This window comes from Pan paniscus, chromosome 12, assembly GCF_029289425.2.
Source record: "Pan paniscus chromosome 12, NHGRI_mPanPan1-v2.0_pri, whole genome shotgun sequence".
NCBI classification, from domain to species: domain Eukaryota; kingdom Metazoa; phylum Chordata; class Mammalia; order Primates; family Hominidae; genus Pan; species Pan paniscus.
In genome coordinates, this window is record NC_073261.2 from 82,772,941 (window position 1) to 82,788,465 (window position 15,525).

Below are 15,525 nucleotides of genomic sequence, written 5' to 3' on the forward strand. Positions count from 1 at the left end.
TCTACTAAAAATAAAAAAATTAGCCAGGCGTGGTGGTATGTGCCTGTAGTCCCAGCTACTCATTAGGCTGAGGCAGAAGAATCGCTTGAACCTGGGAGGCAGAGGTTGCAGTGAGCTGAGATGGCGCCACTGCACTCCATTCTGGGCAGCAGAGCAAGACTCTGTCTCAAAAAACAAACAAACAAACAAACAAACAAAACCCAGAAAGACACAGGAAAATAATAATGAATTACTTCTATGTGCCAGACGCTCTATTAGCTGCATCACAAGTCTGAAAGATCTACGGTCTAACGGCAGCTCTGCTTTTTGTTAGCTGTGTGATATTGGGCATGCTACTCAACTACTCTCAGCCTTAATGTTAATTCTCTAGATTGAGGATTATAACAATCACCTCATAGGGTTACTGTGGGGTTTAAACTAGTTGATGGTTGCAGTAAAGACTTAGGAACCATATTTGGCCCCTAGAGTCAGCTTCCTATAGCCATAACTAATAAAATGGAACTAAGAACTAGAACTGTTGCAGGAAAGAGAAGTTGGCCACAATTCCGGGCAAGGAGCTAAAGAACCAAATTAGTATTCTCTCAAGAATCTTCACCCTTGGGCCTGCATCCATTTAGGGGGAAGGTATAGAGCACTATTAGGGAGAAGCCCTGGGGCTGACTGGTGCTAACACAAAACCAAAGAGGTGGATAGGACCAGACCAGTCTCTGGAATGCAATATTTGACTCGAGTTGGCACTTAGAAGCAATGCCATAGGGTTTGCTTTGAAAAATACATGATGTTAGGTAAATCGTTATTACTACATACATACATATACACACAGGTAGCTGCCCCAAGCAGAAGTGGATTTTTATGTTGCATGGCTGAATAGAGGACAGAATGGATGAGTGGATAGATATATCAGAGAAGGCAAGGAAGGTGAAAATTAGAAAGGCCATATAGGCTGATAGCTAAGCCTTCAGGCTTAAAAAGACAGAATGCCTGGGTTTGAATCTTGGCTCCACTACTCACTTTTTAGTGTGAACTCAGTCAAGTTAAATAACTTTTCTATGCCTAAGTTTCCTCTTCTGTAAATGTGGATAATATTAGTAACTACCGCATAGGATACTTATAAGGATTTAAAAGTTTATATATTTAAAGCACTTAGAAGATTTCTTGGCATAGTAAGCATCAGTTTCCTAATCTATAAAATGAGCACAATAAAATGTATTACTTCACAAGTTGTTATAAGAATTAAATAAATCATACCATACCTATAGAGAGTTTATCCTATACATAATAAATCAATAAATATTAGATATTTTCATTAAAACATGGATGGAGACCAAAAGAAATTTTTAAATCTGAGAAAAATATTCATAATGGAATATAACAGAAAATATTGTGAAAATCCTTATTCATATTTTTGTGTTGAATATATTTATTGGGAAGCCATGAGTAACTTGGCACATTTATCTACTTTCCAATGTGTAAAACACATCCGAATAATTCCATCTCTTAGATCTGCCAAAGAATTTATGTCACAGATACGAAATACAGACCAAAAAAAAAAGAAGAAAATTAAAGAAAAAGAAACCACAACTAGAAGAGCAATTCTGAAATAATATTCCTATCAATGTTCATTCACTGACAAAGAAAACATTTAACCTGATAGCATAAAAATTAATAATAAAAAAGCTATTTTACTTATAGAGAAATTACTGGAGATAACACTTTTATTATTTTTAAAATGGGCACTCATTGAGAAACTTGCTGCAACATGCTTTCGAAAGAACAGAACAAATGTTGCCATAAAATTTAGAATTTAAAGGTCAACTAATTGCAACCCAAATAAGCTAATACCTTCTATTTAGTTCATAAGGAAGCCAAACGAGTACAGAAGTCAAGAAAAGCAGGAAAATTTTGAGAGGGATCCTGTGGTCAACAGTGTCAACTGCTGAGAGGCTTAGGCAACAAATGGGAAGTGTCCATGAGGTTTAGTAATAAGGACATAACTGGTGGATCTTGACAAAAATCACTGTATGGGGCAGTTGGGGTTGTTGGAAAATACCGGATAAATCATAGTACAACATGGAAAATGATTTTCATTGAGAGAAGAGCAAAAGATAAAAGATGAGTCACTAAGTTACGTTAGAAAAAACTTCTCCAACTTGGAGATACTCAAACTGGGATTTTATAAGCTATAATTTTTATAATTTTGATGTAATATCAATAAATAAAGCACATTGAAGTTCAGGATTGATTGACTGATTGATTACTGAGTCATCCTTGACCCAAAGTGAGTAAGGATAACTTTAGTCTTCCACCTAAAAGATGTTAAAGCCCAAAAGTTTGAGATGATATATATGCAAGTTTAGACTGAATGATGTTTTGCTGAATGTTATTATAATAATTCTGTACTAAGAGATTCTTGGCTAGCAATGAAAGGAAGATTTAATACCTTTTTTGGAGATATGATACATGTACCAATCTCCATCTCAAAAGGATTATGCAGATTAGTGTTTCAGAAACCACCTGTAAGTTCTTCTGATCAGTTCTGAATAACCACTAATATCATTCATCCATTCATCCAGACAGTGCTGTCCAATAGAAATATAATACGAGCCACAGGTGTGATTTTAAATTTTCTAATACACACATTTAAAAAGTAAAAAGAAGTGGGCATAATTAATTTTAATATTGCCTATTTAACCCAATATCCACAATATCATTTCAACATATAATCAATATAAAAATTATTGCTGAGATATTTTACATTCTTTCTTTCGTGCTAAAACTTTGAAATCCTGTATTTATTTTACTTTTACAACACACCTCAATTTGAACTAGCCTTATTTGAAGTGTTGAACATCCACATGTGGCTAGTGGCTACTGTATTGGGACAGCACAGGTCTAGAATTCAAGTTCCCTGGAAATAGGAATATGGGTTGTCTTGTTCATATATGTAACTGTAGTATTAAGAACGGTGTCTAACACATAATTAGCCCTCAAAGAATATTTGTTGAATGAATAAATGAACAAATCTATTGGTTTTATACACATACTTGCAAAAAATTCCTGTAATATAAATGAAATTCTAATTACATGATTAGAAAAGCATATAATTATTTTAAACTCAATTCTAGCCCAGGCGAGAATTTAGCAATATATACTTAGTCAACACAGATTCCTAAGTAGATACAGCTTTCAAATACGGTATAAACACATTTTACTATCAATAGATAATTTTTTTCTATAATCCCTTCAATATGATTTTTGTAAACATTTAGTAGATCAAAGCTGTCATACTCCTCTAATAAAATCAAATAAATTATAGCTTTCTCTCTGGAATGAATGAACTCTACATTCACCAAACATACACGGTTCTCACATATGCCACTAGCATTTGCAAATAAATATTTTTTGTCTTAAAGTCCAATCTACCCTAACACTGGCAAAAGAATATGCCAAATATAGCTTCAAATACTTGACAAAAATTAAATCAAACCCCCAAAGTACTGAGATTATTTAATATAAATGAAGCAGGCCCTAAATAGCTGACATTTAATAACAAAGCTTAGGGAGAAAGCTTACCTTCTCTGCTAAAAGCTCTCGTATCTTGCTTGCTTGAACTCTAAATTTCATGAGCTGGGACTCCAGAGCTACACATCGTTCCTTCCAATCTACTGGTCCCTCTGGCTCAGAAAGCTCTGCCATATTCTAAAAAAATTAAATAAATAAACAAAAAATAAAAAAGTAAAACATTCAAATGGTACAACACAATTAATATTCAGGATAATTTGTTAAATTACCCAATGTACACATTATAATCACTGTCTAGTGAGATCCATGTACAAATTTTAAATTCTAAGACAAATTCCAGAACTGGTGAGAACTTATGGAAAGAACTTAATGGGAAATAGGAGACTAAGGCTGGAGCCCAACTGTGCTACTTAACCTTTCTATGTCTCAGTTTAGCCAATCCAGAAAAGGGGGCATGTTGACAACAAACCATTATTCCTTGTGGGTATGTAGTGAGGGACAAATGAAATACTGCTATTTCTAGTAGAACAGACAGTATAACAACACCACACAAACACAGAGTGTTATTATTTTAGCTGTGCCCAACAGATAAGATTGTTTGAATCTATCAGCTCATAATTTTACCATATTCTGAAATTTAAGGAAGTATTACAGTTTGATTCAATTGCTACAATTCACGGTTTGGATTTTTACTATAATGATTCCTTATCATCACTCTCAATTTGGCCAGGTCCAGGTTAAGTCTTTCAAGCCAGAGGTCCTTTGGCGTATTTAAGGGTAAGTTGTTGTGATCCTGACAAGTTTGCAAAATTTTTATTTGGTGTAAGAGAAGGCACATATACATGCAATTTGGAGTTAGCCATATGAAGTAAATCTGGAATTAGTGTTTTCCATATTAACTTTCCTTTGGGAGGATATTAATTGCAGGGAGAAGCACTGTAAGGGGGAGGACAAGATGCAAGGGAATTGGTTTTGAAATTCTGAAGTGTTACTTGATTTTGGAAGCATGATGGTTTCTGGCTCTGAGATACATAAAAGTAGTTTTAAATATTTGGTAATATTTTATCAGGCTATTTTTAATAAGCAGCCTAATAATGTATTTCTGAGTTCCCCTTGCTATGAACTACCCTGCTATGAAATTTACATTAGGAATGGAAAGCCTCAGTTATGAAGAACGGTGACAGCAAAACTCTCAGAGCCCTGGAATGGAACTGCAGTTGAAGTATACTATTCTATTCTTTTGTTTTCTAAAAATATAACCACATTGATTTTCCCAGTATTTAGCGTAATATAGAACCCTCCCTAATCCTACACCAGTTTTTAAAAACTTTATGCTGCTAAAAACCCACTAAAAGATTATTTTCCTAGCATGAAGATTGTTTTGTACTTAAATCAATTTTCACATTAATACTGACAATATTCAGTACGTTAGAAATAAATATAAGCAGAATCGTTCTTAAAAGACTACAACATTTATTAAGTGCACCCCAGCCTCTTAAAGCCTTCAGATGTCCCCAGATTCTAGCCTTAATTTAAAGGAAACATATTACTGTAGAGCTGGAAGTCATTTTATTTTCATTTCTTTGTTTTCATAGAATCCTTGCCCCATTGTTTTCTGAGGTTTTTCCTAAGGAGATTAACCTTGTTAATAACCTTTTCCATTACCCATATTAGCATTTATGATTAATGATTCACATTGGCATTTACTAGCAATGATTTAGGAGTAGACAATGCAGTTTGTCGATCACAAACACGTTCACAGTTCTGGGGCTGCTTCATTTTTCTCCTTATGAGCTTTAGAGCGAACAGGGAAAGAAAATATGGATGCAATACTAGAAAATAAAAAGTAGTCCTGAAAGGGGCATCTTTACGTCTTGAACTACCATATCATTCCGCAGAAATGTAGGGATACTCTTCTAGCTTAAGGAATAAGAGGAGTCTATTTACCTATTTGTTAATAGGTTAATACTGGTTAATTTTTGCTCTACATGTAAAATAACTTGCTTATGTCCTACAGTAAAATGTCCACAGTTTTAAAAATAACATGAAGAGTGGATATTTTTCAACAAATTGAAATCAATCAATGTAATGCACCATGTGAATAGAATAAAGAACAAAAACCGTATGATCATTTCAATAGACACAGAAAAATCATTCAACAAAATCCAACACCACTTCATGATAAAAATATTCAACAAACTACAAATAGACAGGAAATTCCTCATCCTGATAGAGGACGTTTACTAAAGCCCACAGCTAACATCATACTTACTGATAAATGACTGACAGTTTTCTCCCTGAAATCAGGAACAAGACAAAGATGTCTTTTCTCACCACTTCTATTCAACATTGTAATAGAGATAATAGCCAGGGCAAGACAATAAAATAAAAAACCATCTAGATTGGACAGCAAGAAATAAAACTATCTCTACTTACAGATGACATGATCATGTGCATAGAAAATTCTAAGGAATCCACAAAAAAATACTAAACTATAGAGTTTAGCAAGGTTTCAGGAAATCAGATCAACATACAAAAGTCAGTTGTTTTTCTATACACTAGCAAGGAAAAATCCAAAAATGAAAATAAGAAAATATTCCATTTACAATAGCATCAAAACTAATAAAATATTTAGGAATGAATTTAACAAAAGAAGTGCAAAATGTGTACACTGAAAACTACAAAACATCACTGAAAGAAATTTAAAAATACCTAAATAAATGGAAGAAATTGTATATTCATGGATTAGAAGACTTAATATTGTGAAGATGGCAATACTTGCAAATGGCTATATACACACAATGCAATCTCTGTCAAAGTTGCAACTGCATTTTTTGCAGAAATTGACAAGTTGATCAAACTTTGCCTGGAAATTCAAGGGCTGAAGAATAGACAGAACAAAATTGAAAAGTTGGAGGACTCACATGTTACTATTTCTAAACTTACTACAAAGCTATACAGTAGCTTGATTACACAGTGTGGTACTTGCATAAAGATAGATATATAGATAAACAGAATAAAGTTAAGTCCAGAATTAAAGCCTCACATTGATTTTTGGCAAGAGTGATAAGATCATTCAATGGGGGAAAGAATAGTCTTTTCAACAGATGATGCTGGGACAACTGGATATCCATATGTAAAAGAATGAATGTGGACCCATACCTCATACCACATATACACAGTAACACAAAATGGATCACAAACTTACAGGTACCAGCCAAAGCTCTAAACCAGGGGTGTCCAATCTTTTGACTTCCTTGGGCCACGTTAGAAGAAGAATTGTCTTGAGCCACACATAAAATACACTAACACTAAAGGTAGCTGATGAGCAAAAAAAAAAAAAAATTGCAAAACAAATCTCATAATGCTTTAAGAAAGTTTACAAATTTGTTTTGGGCCACATTCAAAGCCATCCTGGGCTGCCTGTGGCCTGCAGGCCACAGGTTGGACAAGCTTGCTCTAAACTCTTAGAAGAAAAGAGGTATAAATCTTCATGACCTTGGATTAGGCAACAGATTCTTAGATATGACACCTAAAGCACAAGGAATCGAAGAAAAAATAGATAAATTGGACTTCATAAAAATTTTAAAATTTTTGTCCTTCAAAGGACACTATCAAGAAAGTGCAAAGATAACCCACAGAATGGGAAAAATAGTTGCAAATCATGTATCTCAGGGATTTGTGTCTAGAATATATAAAGGACTCTTAGGACTCAACGATAAAAAAAGATAACCCAATTAAACAATGGGCAAAGGCCTGGACGTGGTGGCTCATGCTTATAATCCCAGCACTCTGGGAGGCCGAGGCGGTTAGACTGCCTGAGCTCATGAGTTTGAGACCAGCCTGGGCAATGTGGCAAAACCCTGTCTTTATTAAAAAAAAAAAAAAAAAAAAAAATTAGCCAGTCATGGTGGTGCACGCCTGTAGTCCCAGCTACTTGGGGGTTGAGGCAGGAAGATCACTTGAGCCCAGGAGGTCGAAGCTGCAGTGAACCATGTTCACACCACTGCACTCCAGCCTGGGCGACAGAGGGAGACCCCCATCTTTAAAAACAATAATAATAATAAATTAAAAATAAATAAATAAAAATGGGCAAAGTATCTGAATAGAGATTCATCCAAAGAAGATATACAAATGGCCAATAAGCACATTATTTGCTATGAGAGAAAATGCAAATCAAAGTCACAACAACATTCCACTTCACATCAAATAGGATGTTCTAATGAAAAAGACATCTAACAACAAGTGTTGGTGAGGATGTAGAGAAATGGGAACCCTCAAACATTGTTGGTGGGAATGTAAAAATGGTACAGCTGCTTTGTAAACAGTTTTACAGTTCCTGAAAAGTTTAAACAGGCCAGCATGGTGGCTCACGCCTGTAATCCCAACAGTTTGAGAGGCTGAGGTGGGAGAATTCATCTCTGAGCTCAGGAGTTCAAGACCAGACTGTGCAACATAGCAAGACCTCATCTCTATCAAAAAATTTAAAAATCAGCTAAGCGTCAGGGAGCTTACCTGTGGTCCCAGCTACTCGGGAGCCCTGTGTGGGAGGATCACTTGAGCAGTGAGCTATGATCATACACTGCACTCCAGCCTGGGTGACAAGAGTGAGACACTGTCTCAAAAAAAAAAAAAGTTTAAATATAAAGTTACCAAGTTATTGGAGTAACTTTATATTTGGTATATCAATATAAAGTATTGGTAACTTTATACTTGGCATTGGAGTTGCTGGGTTATATGCCAAGGGATGGGGTCATATGCCAAGGGATGAAATACACGTCCACACCAAAACTTGTAAATAAATGTTCAGAGCAACATTATTCATGATAGCCAAAGAGTAGAAACAGCCTGTGTCCACCATCAGATGAATGAATAAAATGTAGTAGATCTGGCTGGGTGCAGTGGCTCACTCCTGTAATCCCAGCACTTTGTAGGGCAAAAGCAGGTGGATCATCTGAGGTCAGGAGTTCAAGACAAGCCTGGCCAACATGGCAAAACCCCATCTCTACTAAAAATACAAAAATTAGCCAGGCATGGTGGTGCAGGCCTATAATTCCAGCTACTAGGGAGGCTGAGACAGGAAAATTGCTTTAACCCAGGAGGCAGAAGTTGCAGTGAGCTGAGATCCTGCCACTGCACTCCAGCCTGGGTGACAGAGTGAGACTCTGTCTCAAAAAAAAAAAAAAAAAAAAAGTGGTACATCCATACAATGGAATATTATTCAGCCATAAAAAAGGAATACAGTACTAATACATGCTATAGTCATGGAAGAGCCTTGAAAACATTATGCTAAGTGAAAGATGCCAGACACAAAAGGCCACATATTGTATGAGTCCATTTACATGAAATGTCCATAAGAGGCAAATCCAAAGGACAGAAAGTAGGTTAGTGGTTGCCAAGGGCTGTGAGGAGAAGGTAGCAGATACTGACTACAATGGATAGAGGGTTTCTTTTTGGGGTGATGAAAATATTCTAGAATTAGATATTGGTGATGGCTATACAACCTTGTGAATATACCAAAACCCAGTGAACTGTATACTTTAAAAGGAAAAATCTTATAGTTTGTGACTTATATTAAGATCTCAATAAAAAAGATCACATATTTACAAATGACTAAAGAAAAAGTCGCAGTTTAAATGGATGTATACTAGGACTGCATTTACAAATTTAATCAACCATTATTTGTGGTTATCCCTGCCAAGAATTTCACAATTAGCTCAAAAAATTGAGAGGTAACTGTTAACCTCAAATATGAAAAGTATCATACATATATCTTACCTAGCGCACTTTGCTATGATGACATAATAAATTAATTCAAAGTCAAACATACCTATTTCTTTAGTTATGCTAATTATATATTTTATAGTGAAGTAGCAAAGCCTTAAGAATATTATTAAATTGGCATTTAACATCTACATTCCCTATTAATGGGTCATAATAAATCAGAACTGCAAATTGGTTGGATAATGGTCTGCACTGAGATCTAGACACCTGATTCCCTCATTTCATTCTGTAATTTCAGTTAGTTAACAAGTACAAAGCAACTGTTGTATTAGTGCACCATCTTGGGTAGTTAAAAATTCTAATTTTAAACAATATCCACCATCCTTTTCATTACCACTAATGTTATAGAACTATATAACATTGGGAATATATATATAACTATATAACATAGCCGACTGCTAAATAAATAAAATACCACATCTAGATTCTGAATTTGAAAGGAATCTATCATGTCTAGATTCTGCATTTGAAAGTAATCTATCTTCACTTCAGGGGACAGGAAAAAGTCTTGGAGTTCCAAATACCCCCAGTGATTTTTGGAAATATTTACTGACATAAGATAAACTGTTTACAATTGTGGAGTGAATGCTCTTTTCTCTGAATCTCTGACTTCCTGTTTCTCTTCCAAATCCCAAAAAGGAAAGAAAAAGAAATGAAAGAATTATTCTACTTAGGCTTACCCTGATGAAGCGCAGCGTTAGTCTCTATGATATTCTTTAGTTTTTGCCTCTTAAGGGACAGCTTAACTGGGCTGGGTAATTGTGTGTGTGAGTGTGTGTGTGTGTGTCTGTGTGTGTGTGTGTTAAAAGATCTTTCTCGACGAGACTGAGGCATGCCTTGTTTAAGGAACCTTCTGACCACCACCTAGCCACCTAGCCCCACTTGGGCAACGCCTGCCCTTCGGTGACCCTGCCCGGAGCAGCCGAGCTCCTCACTACATACTCCTCTGGGCCACACCGCTGTGCGGGCCAGGCTTCCAAGACTGGCATTTTCACAAAGAAAGCAGTGACCCTCAGGTAGCCCACCACCAGAGCTTTTCCAATGTAAGTGGTTCGACTTCTATTTCCACAGCGTTACGCACAACAATATCGACGGGTAAAAAGTGTTGTCCTTTAAAAAGTGCCCCACTAACTTCGGGGACAGTGGTTTCCGGGTAGGTCACCTTAGGGTGCTTTGACGTGCCAGCAACTCGAGGTGTACAAAATGCTTCTTTAAAGTTTTGAGTTTAAAGTTTCGCCCCGGAGATCCTGGTGGATCTCCCGAAGCCTAAGGCGAGCGCGGCATCCCTGACCGCGCGGGTCCCTCGGCGCGGGGACCCTGGGCTGCCCCGCTGCGCCCCCGGGACCGCTCGCGCCGCGCCAGAAACCCGGGCCCAGTGTTTCCAAACAGAACGTCACGGGAGCCCACGGGCGCGAGGGACCGCCGGCCACCGCCCCCTGCCCACCTCTACCGGCGACATCCAGACTTGGGGGCCGACTCTGGGCTGTGGCGGGAGGTGCAGCGGCGGATCCCGAGTCAGCCCACTCAGTCCCCCTCGTCCCCGCCCGCCTGCTCCTACCGGCGCCCCAAACCTCGGCCCCGCGAGCCCCCCTGGACGGGGCGCCCTCAAGGGGGCGGGAATCCCAGGGTGGCAGGGACTCTGGAGTGGCCCCTCGTCCCCGGGCCTTCTCACCTGTCTATCTCAGCAGCGGGTCCCCGGCCGCAGCGCCCGACGTCCCGGCCGCGACTGGCCCCCGGGATCCCCGGACTCTCAGCCCGCGCCCGCCTCAAGCCGAGCTCGGAGAGGGCGGGGAAGGGCACCGCCTCCTCCAGGGACTGGCAGCCGGTGTAGCCAATGGGAGACCACAGTCGACCACCTGGCGTCACCGGGGGTGTGGCTATAACTTTGGCTCCTCCCAGTCCCTGCCCCAGGAGGGAGCTCTGTACTGGAGTGGTACCCCTAACGTCCCAACTGCGAGACTCCAGAGCTTGCTGCAGCGGCCGGTCACCTTCATTCCACTCCGTCTGCCTGGACTGTTGCAGCACCCTCCCTTGGTCTCCCAGCCTGAAGTCTCTCCTCTTGCCAATCCACCCTTCATCTTCCTGCCAGGTTAATTTCCTTAAGAGCAGTTTTGATGAACAGTGTGCCAAAGACTTTCATTGGCTTCCGTTTGCTTAAATTATCAAGAACAGATTCTCTAGTCTAGTGTTCAAGGTCTCCATCCCATCTTTTCAGGTTTATTTCTCACAGCTGCCCTTCACACACCTGAGACTACTGCTGTGCACCTCGCCACCCGAAGGAAGTGCACTAGGAGCGTTTACATGCTATTTCCTGTCTCCACTTTAAAAAACTCAGAATAATCTTCTCACCGGGCGCAGTGGCTCACGCCTGTAATCCCAGTACTTTGGGGGACCCAGGCAGGTGGATCACTTGAGGCCAGGAGTTCAAGACGAGCCTGGGCAACATGGTGAAACCCTGTCTCTACCAAAAAAAAAAAATATATATATATATATATGCATATATATACATATATATGCATATATATATGCATATATATATATATATATACACAAAAAAAATTAGCTGGGCTTGGTGGCGCTCACTTGTAGTCCCAGCTACTCAGGAGGCTAAGGCTGGAGGATTGCTTAAACACAGGAGATGGAGGCTGCAGTGAGCCGCGATCATGCCACTGCACTGGAGCCTGGGCGACTGGGCGAGATCCTGTCTCAAATCATCATCATCATCATCATCATCATCATCATCTTCTCCATGTAACTATGTCTGTCGCTCCACCTGGCAGAAATGTCATCTCTGGGCCGGGCGCAGTGGCTCATGCCTGTAATTCCAGCACTTTAGGAGGCCGAGGAGGGCAGATCACGAGGTCAAGAGATCGAGACCATCCTGGCCAACATGGTGAAACCTGGTCTCTACTAAAAATACAAAAATTAGCTGGGCGTGGTGGTGCACGCCTGTAGTCCCAGCTACTCGGGAGGCTGAGGCAGGAGAATCACTTGAACCTGGGAAGTGGAGGTTGCAGTGAGCCAAGATAGCGCCACTGCACTCTAGCCTGGCTACAGAGCAAGACTCCATCTCAGAAAAAACAAAAAACAAAACAAAAAAAAAAGGTCTTCTCTGGTTTCTGCTCCCTGAATATCTAGATTTTTGCCTCTCTTGGGGCTTAGCTCCCTCTGCCTTATGCACAGCTCCTCACATCTCTTTTAGACTGTGAGCACTTTGAAAACAAGGATTTGTGTTTTTTGTTTTTTTTTTTTTTTGCATTCTCCTCAGCACAGAGCATATTGCATAAGTAAATGAGTGATAATTTAAATCCAGTTGAATTTTACATCCCAACTTAGGGTCTGGAGAGGTCAGTCTCAGGGTAAAATAAAGAGAATTCTGAATATTATGGATAATCGTTCCCCAGGTCACAAAGCTAGGTCAGACAGATTATTCTCTTTGGTTCACAGTTGGCCAATAGAGAGTATCAGAAAAACTTTTTCTACTACAATCTTTTTTTTTTTTAACTTTATCTCATCCTATATAAAACACACACACACACACACACACAGAGGATGGGCACAGTGGCTCATGCCTGTAATCCCAGCATTTTGGGAGACCGAGGCGGGCAGATGACTTGAGGTCAGGAGTTTGAGACCATCCTGGCCAACATATCGAAACCCCATCTCTACTAAAAATACAAAAATTAGCTGAACATGGTGGCATACGCCTGTAATCCCAGCTATTCAGGAGGCTGAGACAGGAGAATCGCTTGAGCCAGGAAGGCAGCAGTTGCAGTGAGCTGAGATCGCACCACTGCACTCCAGATTGGGTGACAGAGCAAGACTCTGTCTCAAAAAAAAAGAAAGAAAAAACCACAAAAGAGATAAAGATTTTCAAAGTTTCTCAGAGGAAAAGCGATAAGTGAATACAACTAAAAGGCCAGTAAGCAAGTATCAGGCTTTCATATTTCTTCCAGATGAGCATTAATTTTGGACAGGATCCCAGACTACCCCCACACATCAAATTCCTTTTGCCTTCTGTGGGAGCTGATGATGCATATCATATGAAAAATTGTCTTCAAACAGCTTTGGCAAACAAGCAGACTGGACTGGGCTTATTTTATAGAGCATGCAGGAGTTAAACAAACAGAGGTTCAGTAACTTGCATAATTTAACACAGCAAGTCAGTAGAGACCAAGCAGGAGAAAGAGAGAAAGAATGCCAAAATAGAATCACTTCCGTTTGTGAGTCAGAAATACTAATTAGACTAAAAGAACTGAGTGAATAAAGTCACTCATGAAAAGCCGCTTTGTAAACACGGCTGCCACCCTTGTAAGGCTTAGCCAATATTTACTTACTGTCACCTTTTTCTAGAAACATGACAAACTGAATTTGTCTGGGTGTGGAGAATACAGCGGAACAGCATCCTATCTTTGTCTATGCTGAGAAAAACACGTGGTACAATGGAATATTATTCAGTGGTAAAAAGAAATAAAGTACTGATACATGCTACAACATTGACAAACCTTGAAAACATTATACTTAATGAAAGAAGCCAGTCATTTAAAAGGCACATACTGTAGGATCCCATTTACATGAAATGTTCAGAACAGGCAAATCCATAGAGACATAAGTGGATTGGTGGCTGCTTAGGGCTGGGAAGGATCGGGGTGATGGCTAAGACGAGTGAGGTTTATTTTTGTGATAATAAAAACATTCTAAAATTTATGGTGATGATTACTGAACTTTGAACATACAAAAAGCCATGGACATATGCAATTTAAATGGATAAACTGGATGTTATTGAATTATATCTCAAAAAAGATGTTTTAAAAAAGAAAAACATGTTGAATTTTGTGTTTTTACGTTAGGTAGCAGGGATAGAAAGTGTTAGTAGCAATAGGCACCTTTGTTTTATAAGCATTAATCTAAATTGTGATATTATGTTTATTTGTGATTATTTTATTGTCTGTTTTCCCCCCTACAAGACTGTAAGTGCCAGAAAAGTAGAACAACTGTTTTTGCTCTTTAATGTATATCCAGTATCTAGCAAAAATCATAAGTCAAACCACCGTAAATCAGGAACTGTTTATACATCTCAACTTCTTTCAAGAAATTGAACCTACAAGGTCTAACAGCTGATTAGAAGGCGGATTAGAAGGGAGGCTTTGTGTCTGCATTATCAGGAAATGATGGTGCCATTTACAAAAGTAAGGAAGCAAGGAGAGGGAACAAGAAGAATGAGATCTGGCTTGGAGGTACTGAGCACAACTTGAGGTGCGAGTGAAATATCCAGGAGAGAGCCAACAGAAAATCAGTCAGGCTGAGCTGGGGAGAAGGTTTGAATTTGGGTATACATTTCAAGGTATACTTCTGCATAGGGGGAGATTACTGTAAATTGTAGAATGATTGCTGGCCATGTGGCCATTTGGCACATTGGGAGCAAGGACAGAGGGGTTGACGGGAAAAGAGGTACGGAGCTGGGTAAATATCAGGGAATAAGTGTCTGATCCTTTAATTCACCACACATAAAATCCAAAAAGAAACAAGGAGGGCGGAGACACTATCTCCACTAGAATAAGCTTGTGGCTTCTGGCACGGAGAAAGTATAAACCCCAGCACCTGGGAAAAGATATCAAAGACAAGGGGAAGATTTGGAAAAATGAATAGAGCTAGCAGGAACAGCTCTCTCTAGCTGAGGAGGGTACAGGTCTGGGCACTCCAGGCTGTTTACCTGCAACCTAGGAGACCAGAAAAGCCTTGGCATGAAGGAGGCCCTACAAACAAGGAGACAGACAAGCATCCTGGCCCTCCCAGTGGGGGTGGACCCGGAAAACAGTTTCTTTGATGTGTCCCCAGTGTCCAGAGCATACTGGCTTGCTCAGTCCTTTGGGTCTGCAACGAAGGCAGGATTTGCTTCAATCTCACCTCCCCAGGTGAGCTGGGCCCCCACTATCACAGATTGGTTGGGGGTAGCATAGGTGGTGCCAGAACTGGTGAAGGTGAGAGACTAATGGGCATTGCTAAGGTCATGAAAAGAAAACAAGTGTGTACAGAAGCATAACAAAAGCACAGAGGTGGGTACTTTGAGCACCACTTATTTTAAGGCAACTGAAAAGAGGAAAAGAATTGTTGAACCAGACTGAGGGAGAGCCAGTAATAGTTTGTTCAGGACCCATGAAGTTAAAAAAAAGAAAAAAAGACACTGGACATTAAAATCACACAGGAAAGCTGGGCAGG

The 15,525-nt window shown here is 39.5% G+C and overlaps 1 protein-coding gene across 3 annotated transcripts in view; it reads right to left on the minus strand.

The window, feature by feature from the left end:
* PLEKHH2 (pleckstrin homology, MyTH4 and FERM domain containing H2) overlaps nt 1–11,357 on the minus strand; it is a 128,573-nt gene extending 117,216 nt beyond the window's left edge. The window contains exons 1-2 of one of the 3 annotated variants that reach the window (XR_008624370.2): nt 10,979–11,357; nt 3,574–3,699 (exon numbers count right to left, since the gene is read on the minus strand). Coding sequence is in view for 2 of the 3 variants with exons in the window: in XM_063594981.1 (XP_063451051.1) it covers nt 3,574–3,696 (123 nt within the window). In the remaining variant the exon portion in view is untranslated. The remainder of the gene's footprint in view (nt 1–3,573; nt 3,700–10,978) is intronic. The other 2 variants (XM_063594981.1, XM_055108024.2) reach the window with 2 other exon arrangements.
* Between the last annotated feature and the right edge of the window lie 4,168 nt (nt 11,358–15,525).